General features: G+C 46.2%; 1 protein-coding gene across 4 annotated transcripts in view; it reads left to right on the forward strand.

Moving 5' to 3' along the window:
• Nucleotides 1–18,927, forward strand: part of LOC140421113 (ras and Rab interactor 2-like) — a 195,618-nt gene that overhangs the window by 105,816 nt on the left and 70,875 nt on the right. For 3 of the 4 annotated variants that reach the window (XM_072505530.1, XM_072505548.1, XM_072505522.1), the window contains one exon: nt 14,274–14,358. In XM_072505530.1, coding sequence (XP_072361631.1) covers nt 14,317–14,358 — 42 coding nt within the window. In that variant the 5' untranslated portion in view covers nt 14,274–14,316. Of the gene's footprint in view, nt 1–14,273; nt 14,359–14,706; nt 14,833–18,927 lie in introns of those variants that run through there. The other variant, XM_072505538.1, reaches the window with a different exon arrangement.

The raw sequence follows: 18,927 nt of genomic DNA on the forward strand, positions 1-18,927 counted from the left end.
CCTAGTTAAGAGCAGCATCAGTGGGAGGTAGTCACAAATGTATTGAGGAAGTCACAGATGATTCAACCACTTTGTGCACTTTAAGGCAATGATTAAAATGATGGCTTTGCGAGTCCGAAATAGAAAATGTTCATTTACCAACATTTGAAATTATTAAACAAGGAAAAAAACTAGTGTGTCCTTAAATGTGCTGAGGTGAAAAGTCGATTCTGAAGTTGTTTACTCGGAAGGACTTAATCTCTGGCAAACCTGATTGTTTGGACACATCTAATTTCTTTATCCTTCCTGTTTAGATTAGGAGCAATTTACTTGCTCTCTTGTTCTAAACTTTGTCATCGAGTCCATCGTTTCTACGCAGCAATGAAGCCAAAGAAAAAGAATGTTTGTAGGGTGGGGCTGGATCGCTTTGTGCTTTTCTTGTAAGTGAACAAAGTATTTATGCTTTATAAGAATGATAAAAGCAGTCAGCTAAGGACTTAGACATTTCAGTCTTAATTGTGATTTTAAGTGTAGATCCAAAATAGTTTAGGTTGGAAAGTGTAGGGTGTTTCATGCATTTCTAAACAAATGGCAGTTTTAGTCCAACCATTCATAGGTAATTATTCTGGGTGTCTTGATGGGCATTAGACCAACTTTTCCTGGCCAAGCCTTTTCATCCATTTCCCGTTGACGTGCAGTAAAATACCAAAATCAAGAAAACTATCACTATCTACATCCTGATGCTCCTGTGGGAAACCACTAGGTCCTTTTTTGGTTTCTATGAAAAACACTGAGCATTGACTCGGTAAGATTTTATATTAGCTGGTTTGGCAATAACTTAATCAGAGTATAGGCAAACAAATATTGGAAACATACCCAGCCATGCTTCACCTCCACCTCTTTGAGTAGTTTAGTGGATAATTCTAGAGGAGTGTATTGTAAATGTTCAAAGTTCATTCTTTGACCCCAAAATGACTCATCTATTTAGTTTCACCTGTGCCATGTCTTTCAGGACTTAGTTGCTCAGTTACTCGACATTGAAACTTGTTTTGCGGCAGTACAAGTCGGGAATTTGGTATTGTGATTTTTCTGATGCAATTAGGTGCCTTTCCGATTGTTTTTTTAAAAAATTTTATTAAGGTTTTCACAGAATATCAATAACAAAATGAAAAAGGAACCCAACAGGGTTAAATATAAACCACAGTCAAAATACAACCCTCCATAATCCCCCTCCCCCTGTACGAAAATAATAAATTAACACCCCAACTTAACAGAGAGCCAACATAGCAAATATATACACCCCCTCAGATCCCCCAGTGTAAATAAACATAAATAAAGTAACCCCCCCCCCCCCCCCCGAGTTGCTGCTGCCATTGACCAATATCTACCGTTCTGCCAGGAAGTCTAAGAACGGTTGCCACCGCCTGAAGAACCCTTGTACCGACCCTCTCAAGGCGAATTTCACCCTCTCCAATTTAATAAACCCCGCCATATCGTTGATCCAGAATTCCACGCTTGGGGGCCTCGCTTCCTTCCACTGAAGAAGAATCCTCCGCCGGGCTACCAGGGACGCAAAGGCCAGAATACCGGCCTCTTTCGCCTCCTGCACTCCTGGCTCCTCTACCACCCCAAATATTGCGAGCCCCCAGCCCGGTTTGACCCCGGATCCTACCACCCGCGACACCATCCTTGCTACGCCCTTCCAAAATTTCTCCAGCGCTGGGCATGCCCAGAACATATGGGTGTGGTTTGCTGGGCTCCCTGAGCACCTAACACACCTGTCCTCACCCCCCAAAAAACGGCTCATCCTTGTCCCGGTCATGTGTGCCCTGTGCAGCAACTTAAACTGTATGAGGCTGAGCCTCGCGCACGAAGATGAAGAGTTCACCCTCCCTAGGGCATCTGCCCACGTCCCTTCCTCGATCTCCTCTCCCAACTCCTCCTCCCACTTACCTTTCACCTCCACCACCGAGGCCTCCTCCTCCTCCTGCATCACCTGGCAAGTGTCCGAGACCTTCCCCACTCCCGCCCATACCCCCGAGAGCACCCTGTCCTGTATTGTGCGTGGCAGCAGCCGCGGGAATTCCACCACCTGCCGCCTGGCAAACGCCCTTACCTGTAAGTACCTGAAGGTGTTCCCCGGGGGGGAGTCCGTACTTCTCCTCCAGCTCACCCAAGCTCGCGAACTTCCTGTCCACAAACAGGTCTCCCAACCTTCGTTTCCCTTTCCTATGCCACCCTGAAAACCCTCCATCTGTCCTCCCTGGGATGAACCGGTGGATCCCCCGTATTGGGGTCCGCACCTGGGGCCCAACTTCCCCCCTGTGCCACCTCCACTGCCCCCAGATTTTCAGGGTAGCTGATATACCGGGCTCGTGGTATACCTCCTTGGAGGGACCGGCAGCGGCGCCGTTGCCAGCGCCCCCAGACTCGTACCCACACAGGACGCCGTCTCCAGCCTCTTCCATGCAGCCCCCTCCCCCTCCATCACCCACTTGCGCACCATCGTCACATTGGTGGCCCAGTAGTACCCACAGAGGTTGGGCAGCGCCAGCCCCCCCTATCTCTACTCCGCTCCAGGAACACCCTCCCCACCCTCGGAGTCCCTCGTGCCCACACAAACCCTGTTATGCTCCTGTTGACCCGTCTAAAAAAGGCCTTCGGGATAAACACGGGGAGGCACTGGAACAGGAACAAAAACTTTGGGAGCACCGTCATTTTGACTGACTGCACCCTACCCGCCAAGGACAGCGGCAATGCGTCCCACCTCTTGAACTCCTCCTCCATTTGCTCCATCAGCCTTGTGAAATTAAGCCTATGCAGGGCCCCCCAGCTCCTGGCCACCTGGATCCCCAAATACCTGAAGCTCCTCTCCGCACTTTTTAGTGGGAGCTCGCCAATCCCCCTCTCCTGGTCCCCTGGGTGAACCACGAACAGCTCGCTCTTCCCCATGTTGAGCTTGTACCCCGAGAAATCCCCGAATTCTCTGAAGATCCTCATTACCTCCGGCATTCCCCCCACCGGATCCGCCACATATAACAGCAAGTCGTCCGCATAGAGCGACACCCTATGCTCCTCCCCACCCCGCACCAACCCTCTCTAGTTCCACGACTCCCTCTGTGCCATAGCCAGGGGTTCAATCGCCACTGCGAAGAGCAGGGGGGGACAAGGGACACCCCTGCTTCGTCCCTCGGTGCAACCGAAAGTACTCAGACCTCCTCCTGTTCGTGGCCACACTCGCCATCGGGACCTCATACAACAGCCTGACCCACCTGACAAACCCCTCCCCAAACCCAAACCTATTCAGCTCCTCCCACAGGTACCCCCACTCTACCCTATCGAAGGCTTTCTCAGCGTCCATCGCCACCACTATCTCCGCCTCCCCCTCCCTCGCCGGCATCATGATAACGTTCAGAAGCCTCCGCACATTCGCGTTCAACTGCCTCCCCTTCACGAACCCAGTCTGGTCTTCGTGGATGACCTGCGGCACACAATCCTGAATCCTCGTGGCTAAGACCTTCGCCAGCACCTTGGCATCTACGTTTAGCAGCGAAATCGGCATGTAAGACCCACACTGCAGGGGATCCTTGTCCCGCTTCAGGATCAAGGAGATCAATGTCCGGGACATCGTCGGGGGCGAAGCCCCCCCCCTCCATTGCCACATTAAAGGTCTTAACTAGCATCGGGCCCAACAGGTCCATATATTTTTTATAAAATTCGACCGGGAAACCGTCCGGCCCCAGTGCCTGCCCCGCCTGCATGCTCCCTATCCCTTTGGTCAGCTCCTCCGGCCCAATTGGCGCCCCCAATCCCGCCACCAGTCCCTCCTCCACCTTCGGAAACCTCAATTGGTCCAGAAAGCGGCCCATCCCTTCCTCCTCCAATGGGGGCTCGGACCAATACAATTCCTCATAAAAGTCCCTGAAGACCCCATTGATGCCAACCCCACTCCGCACCACACTCCCTCTCCCGTCCTTAACTCCCCCGATCTCCCTAGCTGCGTCCCGCTTCCGGAGCTGATGCGCCAGCATCCGGCTTGCCTTTTCCCCATACTCATAAATCGCCCCCTGGGCCTTCCTCCACTGCACCTCCGCCTTCCTGGTGGTGCCTTTCCGATTGTTGTGTAAATACCTCTAACCCTCCTCTCCTGAAAAAGGTGTCTCACTGTGGTTCCAGGGGGTAGGGAAGATAGTGGATCAGTACCATGAGTTTCAGTAGCCTTTTCAACCCCTGGAAGCATCATAGCTGATTTCTGATCTGGTCTGCCTGTGACATCCACATAGTAATACCCAGAAGCCGTATGATGGTTATTGTGATTGGAAACCCGAGATTACTTCCCTCTTGCTTTATTGAAGCTAATTGTATAAGGGGTAATAACAATCCTCGAACCTCGGCTGAAGGTTCCAGGATTGTTTTTGGTCAGTGTATAATTAGCCTCAATAAAGCAAGAGGGAATTCATAATAATATAAAAGTAAAATATATAACAGAATTCATTTGGGATTTCCAATAAATCAGTCTTACACCAAATTTAACTGCCTTCATTTCTTGATGTCACTAACAGTATAGAATAGGTTAGAATGAAAAGTTACACATAGATGTTAATTGGTATAGATTTCGGAGAGTGAGGTGCAGTAAAGGTTAGTTAACGTCTACCTGAATTGGTTAACTAGTAATAGAAAGATTCCCATACCACTGTCATGTTCGCTTTCTAGAATGCTTCCATTGGTGCTGCCTTTATAGCATCGTCAGGATTCACCGGCAGGAACCCATCACAAACATAAAATCCTTGGAAACAACTTCTCCAGACTCAAGACCATCCTTCTGTGAAGTCAATTGTGTTGGGCAGGTCACGTTGCCTGGTTGGATGACAGCCAGCTGCCTATGATCATGTAGTGCAGAGAGCTGGCAAATGGAACAGAGGCGCCGCGCTCAAATGTTTTGACAACTCCTTGAAGAAGCTCCTCTTCGTGTGTAACATTGACGATCATCAGTGGGAAGTGCAGGCACTAGATCATGATGCCTGGAGACACTGCACCGGGACTGTTACAGACACCTTTGTCATCAGCAAAAAACAGCATTCACGAGAAGAGGAGGAGAAGGAAAGGTAAAACTGTCCCCAGCAACAGCTGCACCTTCACTTACACTCGCTGTGGGGGAATCTGCCGGTCACGGTTAGGCTACAGATGGGCCTGCAATCATAGAGCACAATCTTTCCAAAAATCTTTATCAGCGAAGAAACATCAAGAGAATAGAAAATGTCAGACATCCTAATGATGTGGCAGGAAAAGGTGTCAACTCACTTCAGGGCCTTAATTCTAAGATGTATTTTATGTGAGAATGGGGCTTTTTGTCCCCATAATGGTTTGAACTACATAGAACCCGAGCTGATGATGTAGTAGATTGATGTACCATAAACATGGAGACATGCAAAATTATATGAAAGGCCTTTACCCATGAATCCCATATTGGAGAATTCCTAATCCTGACCAGTCTCTTAATGGGGATGTTGCATTCTTCCTGAATAATGGTGTAGAAAGATCACAGAATCACTCACCTGTTGGGTATAGAGCTCCAAGAGGGTGGGGGGGGGGGGGGGGGGGTGGGGGGGGGTGGGGGGGTGGGGGGGGGGGGGGGGGGGGAGGGGAAAAAGCAAAATATCCTTCCAATCAGGGCAACGACACATAGGATAACCAAAGTAATCTGATTCTGTATTGTCTTTTCAGCCCTTTAGTTTCAGTCTTTGACCTAGAAATTGATTTGCACCCGAATAGAAGTGTGATCTCTGTGCTAGTGTTTAATTGAACTTGTGACAAGACTATGGCTCCACTGGTAAGCGAGCCAGAGTCGCAGGGAGAATCAGGTGTAGGGGAGAGGTAATATGGAAGCTATCGAGTCGTGGTGAGCAGCAGCATCTGAATTTAGTATGGGAGTACGAGTGCTTCTCCTGGCTCCAAAGTAAGACAAGTCAATATGCTAGTCTGGTGAGTGGGGTTAAATCTGACTTGCAGAAATGGGGTAACCCCGCCCTGTCCTTGGCGAGCAGGGTCCAAACTAAAAACATGAATGTCCTCCTGAGGTTTTTATTTTTTTCCCCATGTCCCCCCATTTTGCTCCTTAAGTTCTTTTTTGGTTGTGTTAACAAGCTGGTGTCCTCCTCTATTTGGGCAGGCAAGACCCCAAGGATCCACAGGACATTTCTCCAGAGGGATAGACAGTTGGGGGCGGGGGGGGGTCTTACAGTTTAGCATTACTGAATTTGCTATTCTATTATTGGGCAGCCAACATTGAGACGGTGTTGGGGTGTGTTAACATATTTCCATATGGGGACAGATGGAGGTGAGTTCTTGGAGACGCTCTAGCTTGGATGCCTTGGTGGCTGCTTCGCTTCTGTTCTCCCCTGCGAGATTTCCTTTGCATCTGGTGGTGGTGTCCACCCTACGAATATGGAAGTAATTTAGATAACATTTTAAGCTTAGCTCCATGTTGTTGTTGGCCCCGACCTGTGGTAATCATCTTTCTGTGCCGTCTCGCCTAGAGTCGACTTTTAGGTCTTGAGAGGTTTGGGGACTTGTTCGTGGAGAGGCAGTTTTGAGGAGCTATCGGTAAAATTTCAACTCTGTTGGGGGGGAACTTGTTCCGACGCTTCCAGATTCACAACATTTTGTGAAAGACTTTCCCCTCATTTCCCTTGTCACCACCGTCCTCCCTGTTGAGGAGGATTCTGTCTTTAGCTGAGTCTGGTGGGGGGAGTATTTCGGGTATCTATGGCCAGATGGCCCGGTGGCATGGCTGCCTCACAGCTCCAGGGACCCAAGTTCAATTCCGGTAACTGCCAGTGTTGGGTTTGCACTTTCTCCCCGTGTCGCATGAGTTTCGTTCAAGTGCTCCAGTTTCCTCCCACAGTCAAAAGATGTGCCGGTTAGGTGGATTCTCCATGATAAATTGCCCCTTAGTGTCCAAAAGGTTAGGTGGGGCTACTGGGTTGCGGGGATAGGTTGGAGGCATGAGGCTTAGGTAGGGTGCTCTTTCTTAGGGCCTCTGCAGATTTGGGCCGAATATCCTTCCTTCTGCACTGTAAACGCTATGATTCTATGAAATGTTCAAACTTTCCTTTCCAATGGCCCCATTAAGGTCTGTTACATTTGGCTTCCACTGCAGCACGCCCAGTGCACTCTGCAGATATGCACAAACAAATTTAGAATAGAATACGTGTATTTGCACATGCATAGAGCCTAAAGCATGTTTCAGGCACTTGCCCTTGGCATCCTACTGTTGTGTCTTTACCAATACTGTGGGCGGAATGAGTGTACACAGCCTAACATATTGGACACTTAGATGCTCAGTTTATTCCTGTGACACAGGAATATGATCAAATTTCTCGACCTTTTTTCTCTGCTCTCTTCGGCACATCAGGTAGCACTACTTCCACCACTACCTCAGTTAAAAAATGAGTTGGATAAAGCTCTGAAAAGGCATCCAAGTTTTTGCTCCTGCTGAGATGACATTGCAGACTTGTATATAAGAATCACACCTTCATGTTAGGTTTTACTTTGGAGAGCTGCTGACATATGGGATGAAAACGCTGCAAACGTTATGCTGATGGTTGGTTGTTATACAGGATTGCTTTCCTGTTAACTCTGCTCAGATAGCCGCTTATTTCCTCTGTCAGACTTTTGGCAAGTACTATAAACAATTTTTCTGGGCAAATTATTCTATTCCAAAACTGCATTTACCTAAAATTAACTTTGAAGGACGGATGTCAACTTATTTTCTAGCACAGACCACTTTTCAAAGTTCTCAGAAGACTTTATGTGAATAAAAAATAAACAAGAAAGGTGTTTATATCACTGATGGATTAACTAGCACGGTACATAAAATTCCTGCTGAGCCATGGCAGCTGTGATGTATCTGTTTATATATTCAAATATCAAGATACAGTCATTATGAGTAAAGATCTCTGACCTTAAAAGATTTGCAAATTAAATGTTTTTTTTCAATCACGTATGTGGTGTAAATAAAGGTCATGCCAGAAAGTTACAGAATAATACATTTTTTTTCAAACTTTTTTTCCGAGGACCCATTTTTACCAACCGACCGACCTTTGGGATGCATACCGGCCGACCTTCACGACCCACGCCAGCCGACCTTCGCGGCCCATGCCGGCCGACCTTTGTGACCCACCATTTTCTCTTGCCTTGTTTGCTGCTGACAAAATGGAGGAATCGCAATCGCGCCCCATGCACGTGATGGCGACGTTCGGGGGCATGACCTGCTCTCTGCCTCCCTTCAGGCAGGAAGATTATATTGCGTTTTTAAAAAATCTTCTCCTGCGCCTCCAATTGCGCAAATTTGTGCGCAACAGCTGCAGCAGAGGGCTTTTAACAATGCCGGCTGTGAGCGGCCATCAAAATGACGGCTGTGACCATATTAAAGGATGCAGGCGCACCGCGCATGCGTGCCCGCTCATCGGTGCGCATGCGCAGAACCGCGTGGGTATGCGCAGGCACACCGAAGAGCAGGCACGCATGCACAGTGCGCCCACATTTTTTTATATGGTCGCGGCTGTCATTTGAAGACCACTCGCAGCCGGCATTGTTTTTTCTTTATTTTAGAATGCCCAATTCATTTTTTTCAATTAAGGGGCGATTTTAGCGTGGCCAATCCACCTAGCCTGCACATCTTTGGGTTGTGGAGGCGAAACCCACGCAAACACGGAGAAAATGTGCAAACTCCACACGGACAGTGACCCAGAGCCGGGATCGAACCTGGGACCTCAGTGCTGTGAGGCAGCAATGCTAACCACTGTGCCACCATGCTGCCCCGCCGGCATTGTTAAAAGTCGGCTGCTGCGGTTGTTGCATGCAAATTGCGCAATCGGGAGCGCCGCGGCGGATGGCTCCCCAACCCTCCCGACACCCGCCGGAGACCCACCCGCGGGTCGCGACCCCGACTTTGAAAATGCTGGAATAATCAGTTATTCCCAAAGAACTAAATTTAATTTATCGTCTTTGCCTCTTGGTTCTGTTTTAGGGCTTTTCAGTCTTGACTTGGAGTAGTGTCATTATCCAGTTAGTTCATTATCTTGCAAGATCATTGTTCAGTGTCATTGAGAGAAGATCACAATGTGAGATGGATAATCATACCATTTTACACCCTTCATTCACTTATCCTTCTGAAACAACTTTTCACTCTTGCCCATTGCTGCAACTAATCCATTCTGCAATGATTAAAGGTTCTTTGCCTCCAAACAAGTCCATACCACCTGACACCATGGCTCCTCACTCTGCAACTTGATCCTTGACTTTCTGACCCATAGACCACAATCAGTAAGGATAAACAACAACACCTCCTCCACAATAGTCCTCAATACCAGCACCCCGCAAGGCTGCATACTTAGCCCCCTATGGTACTCCATGACTGCGTGGCAAAATTTGGTTCCAACTCCATCTACAAGTTTGCTGATGACACGATCATAGTGGGTCGGATCTCGAACAACGATGAGTCAGAGTACAGGATGGAGATAGAGAACCTAGTGGAGTGGTGTAGCGACAACAATCTCTCCCTCAATGTCAGCTAAACTAAAAAGCTGGTCATTGACCTCAGGAAGCAAAGTATCGTACACACCCCTGTATGTATCAACGGGGCTGAGGTGGAGATGGTTGACAGCTTCAAATTCCTAGGTGTGCACAACAACAATCTGTCCTGGTCCACCTATGTCGACTCTACGACCAAGAAAGCACAACACGCCTATACGTTCCCAGGAAACTAAGGAAATCCGGCATGTCCACGTTGACTCTTACCAACCTTTACAGATGCACCATAGAAACCATCCTATCTGGCTGCCTCACAGCCTGGTATGGCAACTGCTCAGCCCAGGACCATAAAAAACTACAGAGAGTCGCAGAAATTGCCCAGTCCATCACACGAACCTGCCTCCCATCCATTGACTCTGTTTACAGCTCCCGCTGCCTTGGGAAAGTGGGCAGCATAATCAAAGACCCCTCCACCTGGCTTATTCACTCATCCAACTTCTTCCATCGGGCAGGAGATACAAAAGTCTGAGAACACACACGAACAGATTGAAAAACCGCTTCTTCCCCACTGTTACCAGACTCCTGAATGACCCTCTTGTGGACTGATCTGATCTCTCCACACATCTTTTCTACTGAGTAGTACTACATTCCTGTATGCTTCACCCAATGCCTGTGTCTGTGTATTTACATTGTGGATTTTATGTTTGCCCTACGTATTTTCTTTTCATGTATGGAATGATCTGTTTGAACTGTACGCAGAACAATACTTTTCACTGTACCTCAGTGCACGTGACAATAAACCAACCCAATCCAACGTTTCGATCTGTGATCCCCTTGTCTTATATTTCTCATGAACATTTCCCATACCATTTACTGTTGTCATCCGCCTCACTGAGATCACCTCTCAGGCACCACCTTTTCAGTCTGATAGCCCTCCTTTCCCTGACACCAGCAATCAACTGTTTGCATTTACTGCTGAAACAGCATCAGATTCATGAAGACCAGTTACTGTAAACTATGCGAAGGACCCAAAGTGAAAACAGGACAATTTTTCCATAGTGCAGAGCATTCAGTGGTGATCAGCATGGCAGCTGTTTTGGCTGAGTTCTTGGAACAGGCAGTTCCTGCTTTGACAGCAAATCACCCTGCCCTAAATGTCCCACTGAGGCAATGATGCTTTTGGCAGGAGCCACGTGATTACGCACATCCACAAACCACATTGAGACAAAAAAGAGAATTGCTGGACGTTTATGAGCAATGTCAGGAGAGGGCAGGCACCGATTTTTGTCTACAAATATTGACAGCAAATCTTAGCAGATGCTAACTGTAGACATGATTAAATGACTAAGATTTGTAACTGTTGATTTGCAAAGTTGAATGCATATTTAACTTTTTTAAATCCTGGATGTTTGCCAATACCATTGTCAGCTCTTTTCAGAACATTATTTGCGGTGTGAAATGCTTGATGACTTTTAACAGCATGAACTGTATGAATTTAAGAATGATACATGGCAAAAGTCAGCCGTTGCAGAGTTGTTTCAACATTTGGCTGTCATGAGTCAATGCCTACATCACTACTTGGTTCCTCTTCTGACATTGCACAAAAACATCCACCTGCCATTCTTTGCCTCCGCGCAACATGCAGACATAAGTTACTACAGGAGCCATGTGATTACCATGGAGTGGCACCCAGTGGCATGTAATGCTAAAACCTTCAGGGTAGATTTGCAGCAGAAATTGATCATGTGAATTATACTGCAAAGGCTCTATTATGTAACATGTATTCAGGAGAGATATAAATGAAGCATATTACGACAGAGTGAAAGGCTCACATGAGATCATAAAAGGCCATGTACAACGTATGGTGCTGTTCCTTGCCTTTTTCCTGAAGTTGCCACGCAGTGAAGATCATGTATGTGATACCTTTTGATGAGCGAAAACCAAACTGCTCTTCAGCCCTTGGGAGGAGACAAGTGAGGAGGATCCTTGCAATGGCCTTCTCTGTGGCAGACAGCATGGGGAGACTCCTCTGTAGTTACTGCAGTTGGGGTTGTCTCCCCCTTGACTATAGTCAGGATCACAGCATTCCTGAGATCCCGTGGCATGCTCTCTTCCCAGGTCACGGATATGAGGTTGTCCAGACATACTGTATCTCTGTCCCGTTTCTGAATTTCACCAGAGATTCCATCTGCTCTGGAGAAGCTGTTATTTCCACACCAGACCGAGGTAGTGCCAAAGACTGATCTAGACTGGGTATTGAGGATTGAAGTTGAGGGCATTCAAGTTGAAGATAGAGTTTTGGTGAAGGAGTCATTAAAAATGTTCTCTCCAGCGAGCACTGACTACCTCTCTGTCCTCGATGAGCTCAACTTCCCAGTTCAACTGTTCTACCTGAAACTTGGATTGCGACAGGAGACTTCTGGGAGGGAAGCAGAAACACTTTAGGGATGGTCCTCAAACAGCCTGCAGATTCATGGGAGTCACTGGCCTGTTTATTTGCGAAGACACAAAACGCATAGCAGAGAGATTTCACCGGATGCACGCAGAGTTAAAGTTAAGGCATTGGACAGAGCGCACTAACTTTCAAACATCTCATCTGCCCTACCCTTCATGCACCGCTTATCCTACATGTGGCTGAGCCTGCAGACCGTGTATCAGACTAATCAGCTGTCTCATATCCGAATGGACCAGAGTGAAAGCATCATTGTGCTGATATTATGGTTGTGTTGTAATTCACCGACTGACCACCAGGAGTCTCATTAGTATATAAGTGAATGTTAGAGTCAGGTGACGTCAGACTGACCAGGGAGCTGGGAAAGAGGTTGCTTGTGCATGTTTATACTGTTATCCATCTGCTTTGTATATATTTAACCCACAGTTAATGTTAATAAATCATTTATCGCTTTAGCTACAAGTGTTCTTGTAATATAAATCAGGCCATCCAACAAGAACATTACAATCCTCAATTCTGAGGGACTGTCTAATGCAGAGGTTGTGTCAGTGTGTGTATGACTGCTGTGTGTGTGCACCAAGCAATATCATTTAACTGCTGTTTCAGCAGGAAGCAGCAGTGAAACAGAGATGACTAGAGTTCTTGGCCAATACTGTTAGGAGCCGCAGACCTCCTTTGAGGCATTGAGGTACCCTTAGCTAACATGGTTGTGTCTTCTCACCTCACAAAGCAGGATGCTAGTAAGCCAGAAACATTTAAGGGATGTTGCTGAGTTGTTAGCTGAAACTATTTCTGAATCAGTAAAAAAAGGTCCCTCACTGGGATTTGAGACGGCTGATAAGTCTGACGACGGTAATATAAATAAACCAGGCGGGATTTACCAACCACCCGGTCGTGTGTTTTTCTGCAGTGGAGGCGGCCCGCCAGCGGGATCTACCGACGCCGCCGTTGTCAACGGGTTTTCCTGGTGACGGCACCCCCCCCCCCCCCCCTCATCACCGGGAAAGTCTGCGCCAGAGTGGGACCGGAATGTCCCACTGGCATGAGCAGCTAAATCCCACCCACAATATTTTCCCGTGTGATGTATAAGTCGATTGATTAGATTTCCAATTTTTCCGAGCTCAGTTCATATTAGATGAAGTGGGATTACACAGTAGCACAGTGGTTAGCACTGCTGCCTCACAGTGCCAGGGACCCGGGTTAAATTCAAAACTTGGGTAACTGTGTGGAGTTTGCACATTCTCCCCATGTCTGTGTGGGTTTCCTTGGATCCTCTGATTTCCTCCCATGGTCCAAAGATGTGTACTTTGGGTGGATTTGCCATGCTATTGCCCCTTAGTGTCCGAAAGGTTTTGTGGAGTGATGGGGATAGGGTAGGGTGTGGGCCTTGGTAGGGTGCTCCTTTGGAGGGTTGGTGCAAATGGGCCAAATGACTTCCTTCTGCACTGTAGGGAGACCAGAGCAGAAAAATTGACTCAATTCATATTTCTTTTACCTTTATTCATTAGTCCTCCTGGCTGGTTTGACTAATTGGTGACTAATCAATAGATTAATTACAGCAGTGTAAAAGACCAGGCCTGATCATCTGGTGAAATAAAAGTCTTGTCTTATACACCAAAGAATACGGTATTTTGTAAATTGCGGGAAATTCAACTCTCTTTCTGCTTGCCTTCCTGTAAGGAAGATTCCTGCTTCTTCTCCCTTCCTGAAACAATATAATTTGTAGTCAAAAATATTTTGCTTGACTTTCCAAAACTGGAATAAATCTGGTTGCAAAGTTCATGTTGAAAATGGATGTACCATTTGAGACCAACTAACAATTTTAACATTTTCTTTTGCTAAAAATTACATAATACTAGAGGGAAGAAAGATTGGAATTACTATTACTTAAAAAAAAATCTAACAAGCTCGTATTCCAAATGAAAAATTAAACACAAGCAGCTGCTCGTGTCTCTTGACCTCAAATTACCTTCAAAAGCATATGGAGAACTTTATTTGCAGCACAATTCTCCAACCCTCAGATTGAAAAGAGCTTTAAACTGCTCTCATCTGTTAAACGGTGCCGAGATAGTCGAAGGTAAAGTAGCTACGAGCTCTGTTGGTGCTGTGTGACCCATTCTATTTTAGGGTCACCATTTAACATACAAATGCTGAATCATGTCCCTCCTTAACTTTGCCAGTGTGGATTTCAGAAAAAGGTGTTGCGATCATTGATTTTGGCAGAATGTCGGATGTCATTGATGGTTTTTGCAACGAACGTCGGAATTTCCTTTCACATGGAATAACCATTAAATGTCTTTGGTTTCAGACTGCCGCGCTAACTCTGAAGCCATCCCAGATATCCGCTGAGAATGTCCAGTCTGGTTGAGCTGCGGAGGGGGAGTTTTTTTAAGGTATTTTAATTTTGTTGGACTACTCTTATCCAAAGCAATGTTTTTAGGTATTCGCTGATTTTCTTTTTAAAGCTTGATTTCTCTCACTCTGCTCACCCCACCCCTCACATCCGCACTGTACTCCTCCTCCTTCTTCCCTACTCTTTTGTTTTTGGAAGGATGAATGTGAGCACTTCAGTCCAACAGCACTTGTCAGTGCTTTGTGCCATCAGTGAACATGCCAGGAAACATGCTTGAGAGATGAGGAAGTGATCCCACCCTGGTTGTGTTTCCTTTTTCCTGTGGGCAGCTCTGCCGAGACAGTGAAAAACTCCGATGCAAAAGTTAGTGGGATTTTAAAATAGAAGGACACTTAACAAACAGCCCTACATTGTAACGATCTGGATGCCTTGTTTTAAGTAATCTGCTATTAGTGGCTGTGACTTGGTAGACAAATAGGAATTGATCAGAGAAGCCAGCATGGATTTGTAAAAGGTAAGAAATCCTGTCAAGCAAACGGAGTAGAATATTTTGAGGAAGTAAATAATTTCATAAATAAGTGAGTGTCTGTGGATGTTATTCATATAAGCCGCCAGAAAATATTTCACAAGGTTAAATAAGACACTTTTACGAGTATGAGAGTGCATGGATTTGTGGGAACCTATTGACATGGATAGGAAATGGGTTAGGAGATAGGAGACGGAGAATTGATACGTATTCAAATTGGCAGGATAGGGATATTGTAGTTCCCTAGGGATCAGTACTGGCTCCACAGCATTTTGAAATTGTGATATATGATTTGGATGAGGGAGCATAGAGAGCCATAAATCAAAGTTGGCTGTTGACACTAAGTTAGGTAGCACAGTAGGTAGTGTGGATGGGAGCTGAAAGCTGCAACGGTACATTGATAGATTAAGTGAGTGGGGGGATAAAACTGTGGCAGATGGGGTTAATTGTGGGGAAGTGTGAGGCCACCCACTTTAGAGCCAAGTAAGATAAATTGGATTATTTTCTAAATGATGAGATGCAAGGACTAAGAATGAACAGAGCGATTAAACAGAAATAGATGGAATTGAAGTACAGATCAGCATTTCCTTGTCTATCTTCGTTTTCAACTAAGTAAAAGTGGCCACACAAGAAAGACTTTTCCGTGCATTTTAAGCAAATTCATCATTCTCTTAATTGAAGTGGGGAACAAGTGGCATCTCCTATTTGATCAGAGGCATTATTTTTTATTAATCATGGATGTGGGCATCACTGGCTAGGCCAGCATTTTTATTGCCCATCTCTATTTGCCCTTGAGGAGGCGGTGGGGCGCTGCCATCTTACAACACTTCATTGGCTGTAAAGTGCTGAGGTCATGAAAGCTACGAGATAAAATGCAAGTGCATTCTTTCTTTTATATGTTTTATCAGAAGTTCAGACATAGCTTAACTAGTAGAGAGGCTTGAGATTCTTATGTGGGCTGCCACCAGTTTAAAAAAAACAGCACAGGGTGCAAATTCTATTGGTAAATCTGTTCTTCCACATCGAATATAAACAATAATAATGGAATATCCATGTTGCATAAAAACTTGTTTTCAGGACCTAAGTTCTGTGGAATGTCGTTTGTGGTTGTTGCAATCTAGTGTTTTAGGAAGTCTGTGGGCAGCCCAGCTGATGCAAGTTGGAACATCTGACTTTGTTTTCTTTCAGTGGGATACATGCTGCTGCTTTTAAAGCCATCCCAGTAATGATTGTAGGAGTTCTACTCGGATAGTGTAAACAGGATCACATGAGTCAAACCTTCTGAGTCATTTTTTTTTAATGTAGAGTGGGACTCTGGGTTTAAAAATATTTTTGAGGCACCTCATTTTTAAAAACAAAGTTGGCTCCGTAAATTTAAATTCGCTCCTAAAAATGCCCCCAATTTGGTTGGGTCTCGGTAAGAGATGGGCAGATTTATCTACTGCAGCCCGTAATGTGGTTTGGACCAAGTAAAGTCTTATCCAGAACAGTTCATGTTCAAAATAGTTTTGTGTGCAAATTTTTGTTTTTAATCTTTTTATTTTCATCATTTTCATCAATAAACAACCAAAGAAAAAACAATCAAAAACAAATACAGTAACAATCCCCCACACACAAACCCCACCCGCTCAATATACAGACCAAAACATTCACCTGTATATTCCAGGTTAAAAAACCCACAAACTAACAATCAATCCGTAAACAGTGTAACCAAAGACGGCAATACCACAGACCCGCACCCCCCCCCCCCCCCATATTCAATGGCAACCAATTCTCGGAAGTGCATAATAAACAGCCCCCATGAATTGTGAAACTCTTCCTTCATCCCCTTCAGCTGAGACTTCACCTTCCCGAGAGTCAAAGAAATTCAAGTGGGTCCCCCCCCCTGCCAAGCCATGTCACAGGATGGAGAAGCTGACCTCCACCCCAATATATAGATGCAAGTCGATCCTTTGAATGCGAGTCTTTGCAGGTAATTAAGTCTTTACAGGTCCTAGTGCTCCGGTTGCTCCATCTGGACCTGTAAAGACTTAATTACCTGCAAAGACTCGCATTCAAAGTATCGTCTTGCATCTTTGACTTTGTCTATATATATATATATATGTTTTTGGAACCCACCTTTTCATTCACCCGAGGAAGGAGCTGTGCTCTGAAAGCCAGTGATTCGAAACAAACCTGTTGGACTTTAAACTGGTGTTATAAGACTTCTTGCATATGAAACTTGTTCATTTAAGTGCACATTTATTTGGTAACAGCAAGTTAAATCTCTGATGCCTTATCTTTCCAACATTTGCTCACCAGCCCCATGAGTGTGAAAACATTTTGAAATGTGGTCCCGAAGTTTGAACCTGGGATCTGACCTAGTGTGGCGCCCTCTACAGGGGGTCAATGGGATATGTAAGCAGAATAAGAAATATTGTGGCTTTTCAATCAATCAGACTGAAAAATGCTGGGTCATGCAGGGGCTCATTTTGGTGAAACAATGGATAAAGGAGTTAAATAGGCGCTGTGGTAATAAAACATACCTATTTGAACTTCTGGTTTTAGCATGCAGCTTTGAAGATAATTGATGATTACCATGATTTAACCTTGTCTGCGGGTGCTGAAGCAGACAGCTGCAGGTTTAGTACACGGATGCTGATTGGAAGCCATTTTCATGGAGCAGTACAAGTAGCTCCACTGAAGGTGTGGAATGAGCTGGCTGACACACAACGACATGTTAAATAATAATAATCTTTATTATTGTCACAAGTAGGCTTACATTAACACTACCATGACATTACTGTGAAATGCCCCTAGTTGCCACACTCCGCCTGCCGCCTGTTCAGGTACACTGAGGGAAAATTCAGAATGTCCAATTCACCTAACAAGCACGTCTTTCGAGACTTGTGGGCGGAAACCTGAGCACCTGGAGAAAACCCACGCAGACACGGAGAATGTGCAGACTCTGCACAGACAGTGACCCAAGCAGAAATCGAACCCGGGACCTTGCCGCTGTGAAGCAACAGTGCTAACCACTGATTCCCTATTGCTGGGCTACAGCACAGTTTTCTGTACTTTGTTTTAACCTCCCTAATCCATTAACCCCTTGGTAACCTATCTCTTCACTTCAAGAGCCATAAAACCACATTAAAGATGCATGCATACAATTTGGAGGCAGTTTCGACAGCACTTCGGATTGGGGGCAGGGTCAAGGGAAATGCCGATTCGGGGGAACCATAGATTTGAGCCAGGGACGTGGGATGGAAATCTTCAGAGATGGGAGGAGAAAGGAATTAGGACACTAAAAGATTTGTTTCTTAGAGGTCGCTTTGCGGGATTGAAAAAGCTGGGAGCGAAGTATGGGCTGGAGCAGGGGGAAATATTTAGATACATGCAGGTTCGAGACTTTGCCAGAAAGGAGATACAGAGCTTCCCAAGAGAACCGGCTTCCACATTGCTGGAGGAGGTGCTGATGACAGGGAGACTGGAGAAGGGGGTAGTATCGGTGGTTTACGGTGCTATTTTGGAGAAGGAGAAGGCGTCGCTAGAAGGGATAAAGGCAAAGTGGGAGGAAGAGTTGGGAGAGGGTATGGAGGAGGGGTTCTGGTGTGAGGTGCTCCGGAGGGTGAACGCCTCCACCTCGTGTGCGAGGTTGGGGCTGATACAGCTGGAGGTGGTATATAGAGCACACCTCACAAGGGCGAGGATGAGCCGGCTCTTTGAGGGGGCAGAAGATGTGTGTGAACGTTGCTGGGGAGGCCCCGCAAAGCATGTTCATATGTTTTGGTCCTGTCCAAAGATGGAGTATTACTGGAAGGAGGTTTTTAGGGTAATCTCTAAAGTGGTGCACGTGAAACTGGACCCGGGCCCTCGGGAGGCCATATTCGGGGTGTCGGACCAGCCGGGTTTTGAAACGGGAGCGGAGGCAGATGTTGTAGCCTTTGCCTCATTGATCGCCCGAAGGCAGATCCTGTTAGGGTGGAGATCAACCTCTCCACCCTGTGCCCTGGCGTGGCCGAGGGACCTGCTGGAATTCTTGACCATTGAAAAGGTCAAATTTGAACTGAGGGGAAGGATAGACGGATTATACAATTCATGGGC

The sequence above is a fragment of the Scyliorhinus torazame genome, chromosome 1 (genome assembly GCF_047496885.1).
Source record: "Scyliorhinus torazame isolate Kashiwa2021f chromosome 1, sScyTor2.1, whole genome shotgun sequence".
Classification (NCBI taxonomy): Eukaryota; Metazoa; Chordata; class Chondrichthyes; order Carcharhiniformes; family Scyliorhinidae; genus Scyliorhinus; species Scyliorhinus torazame.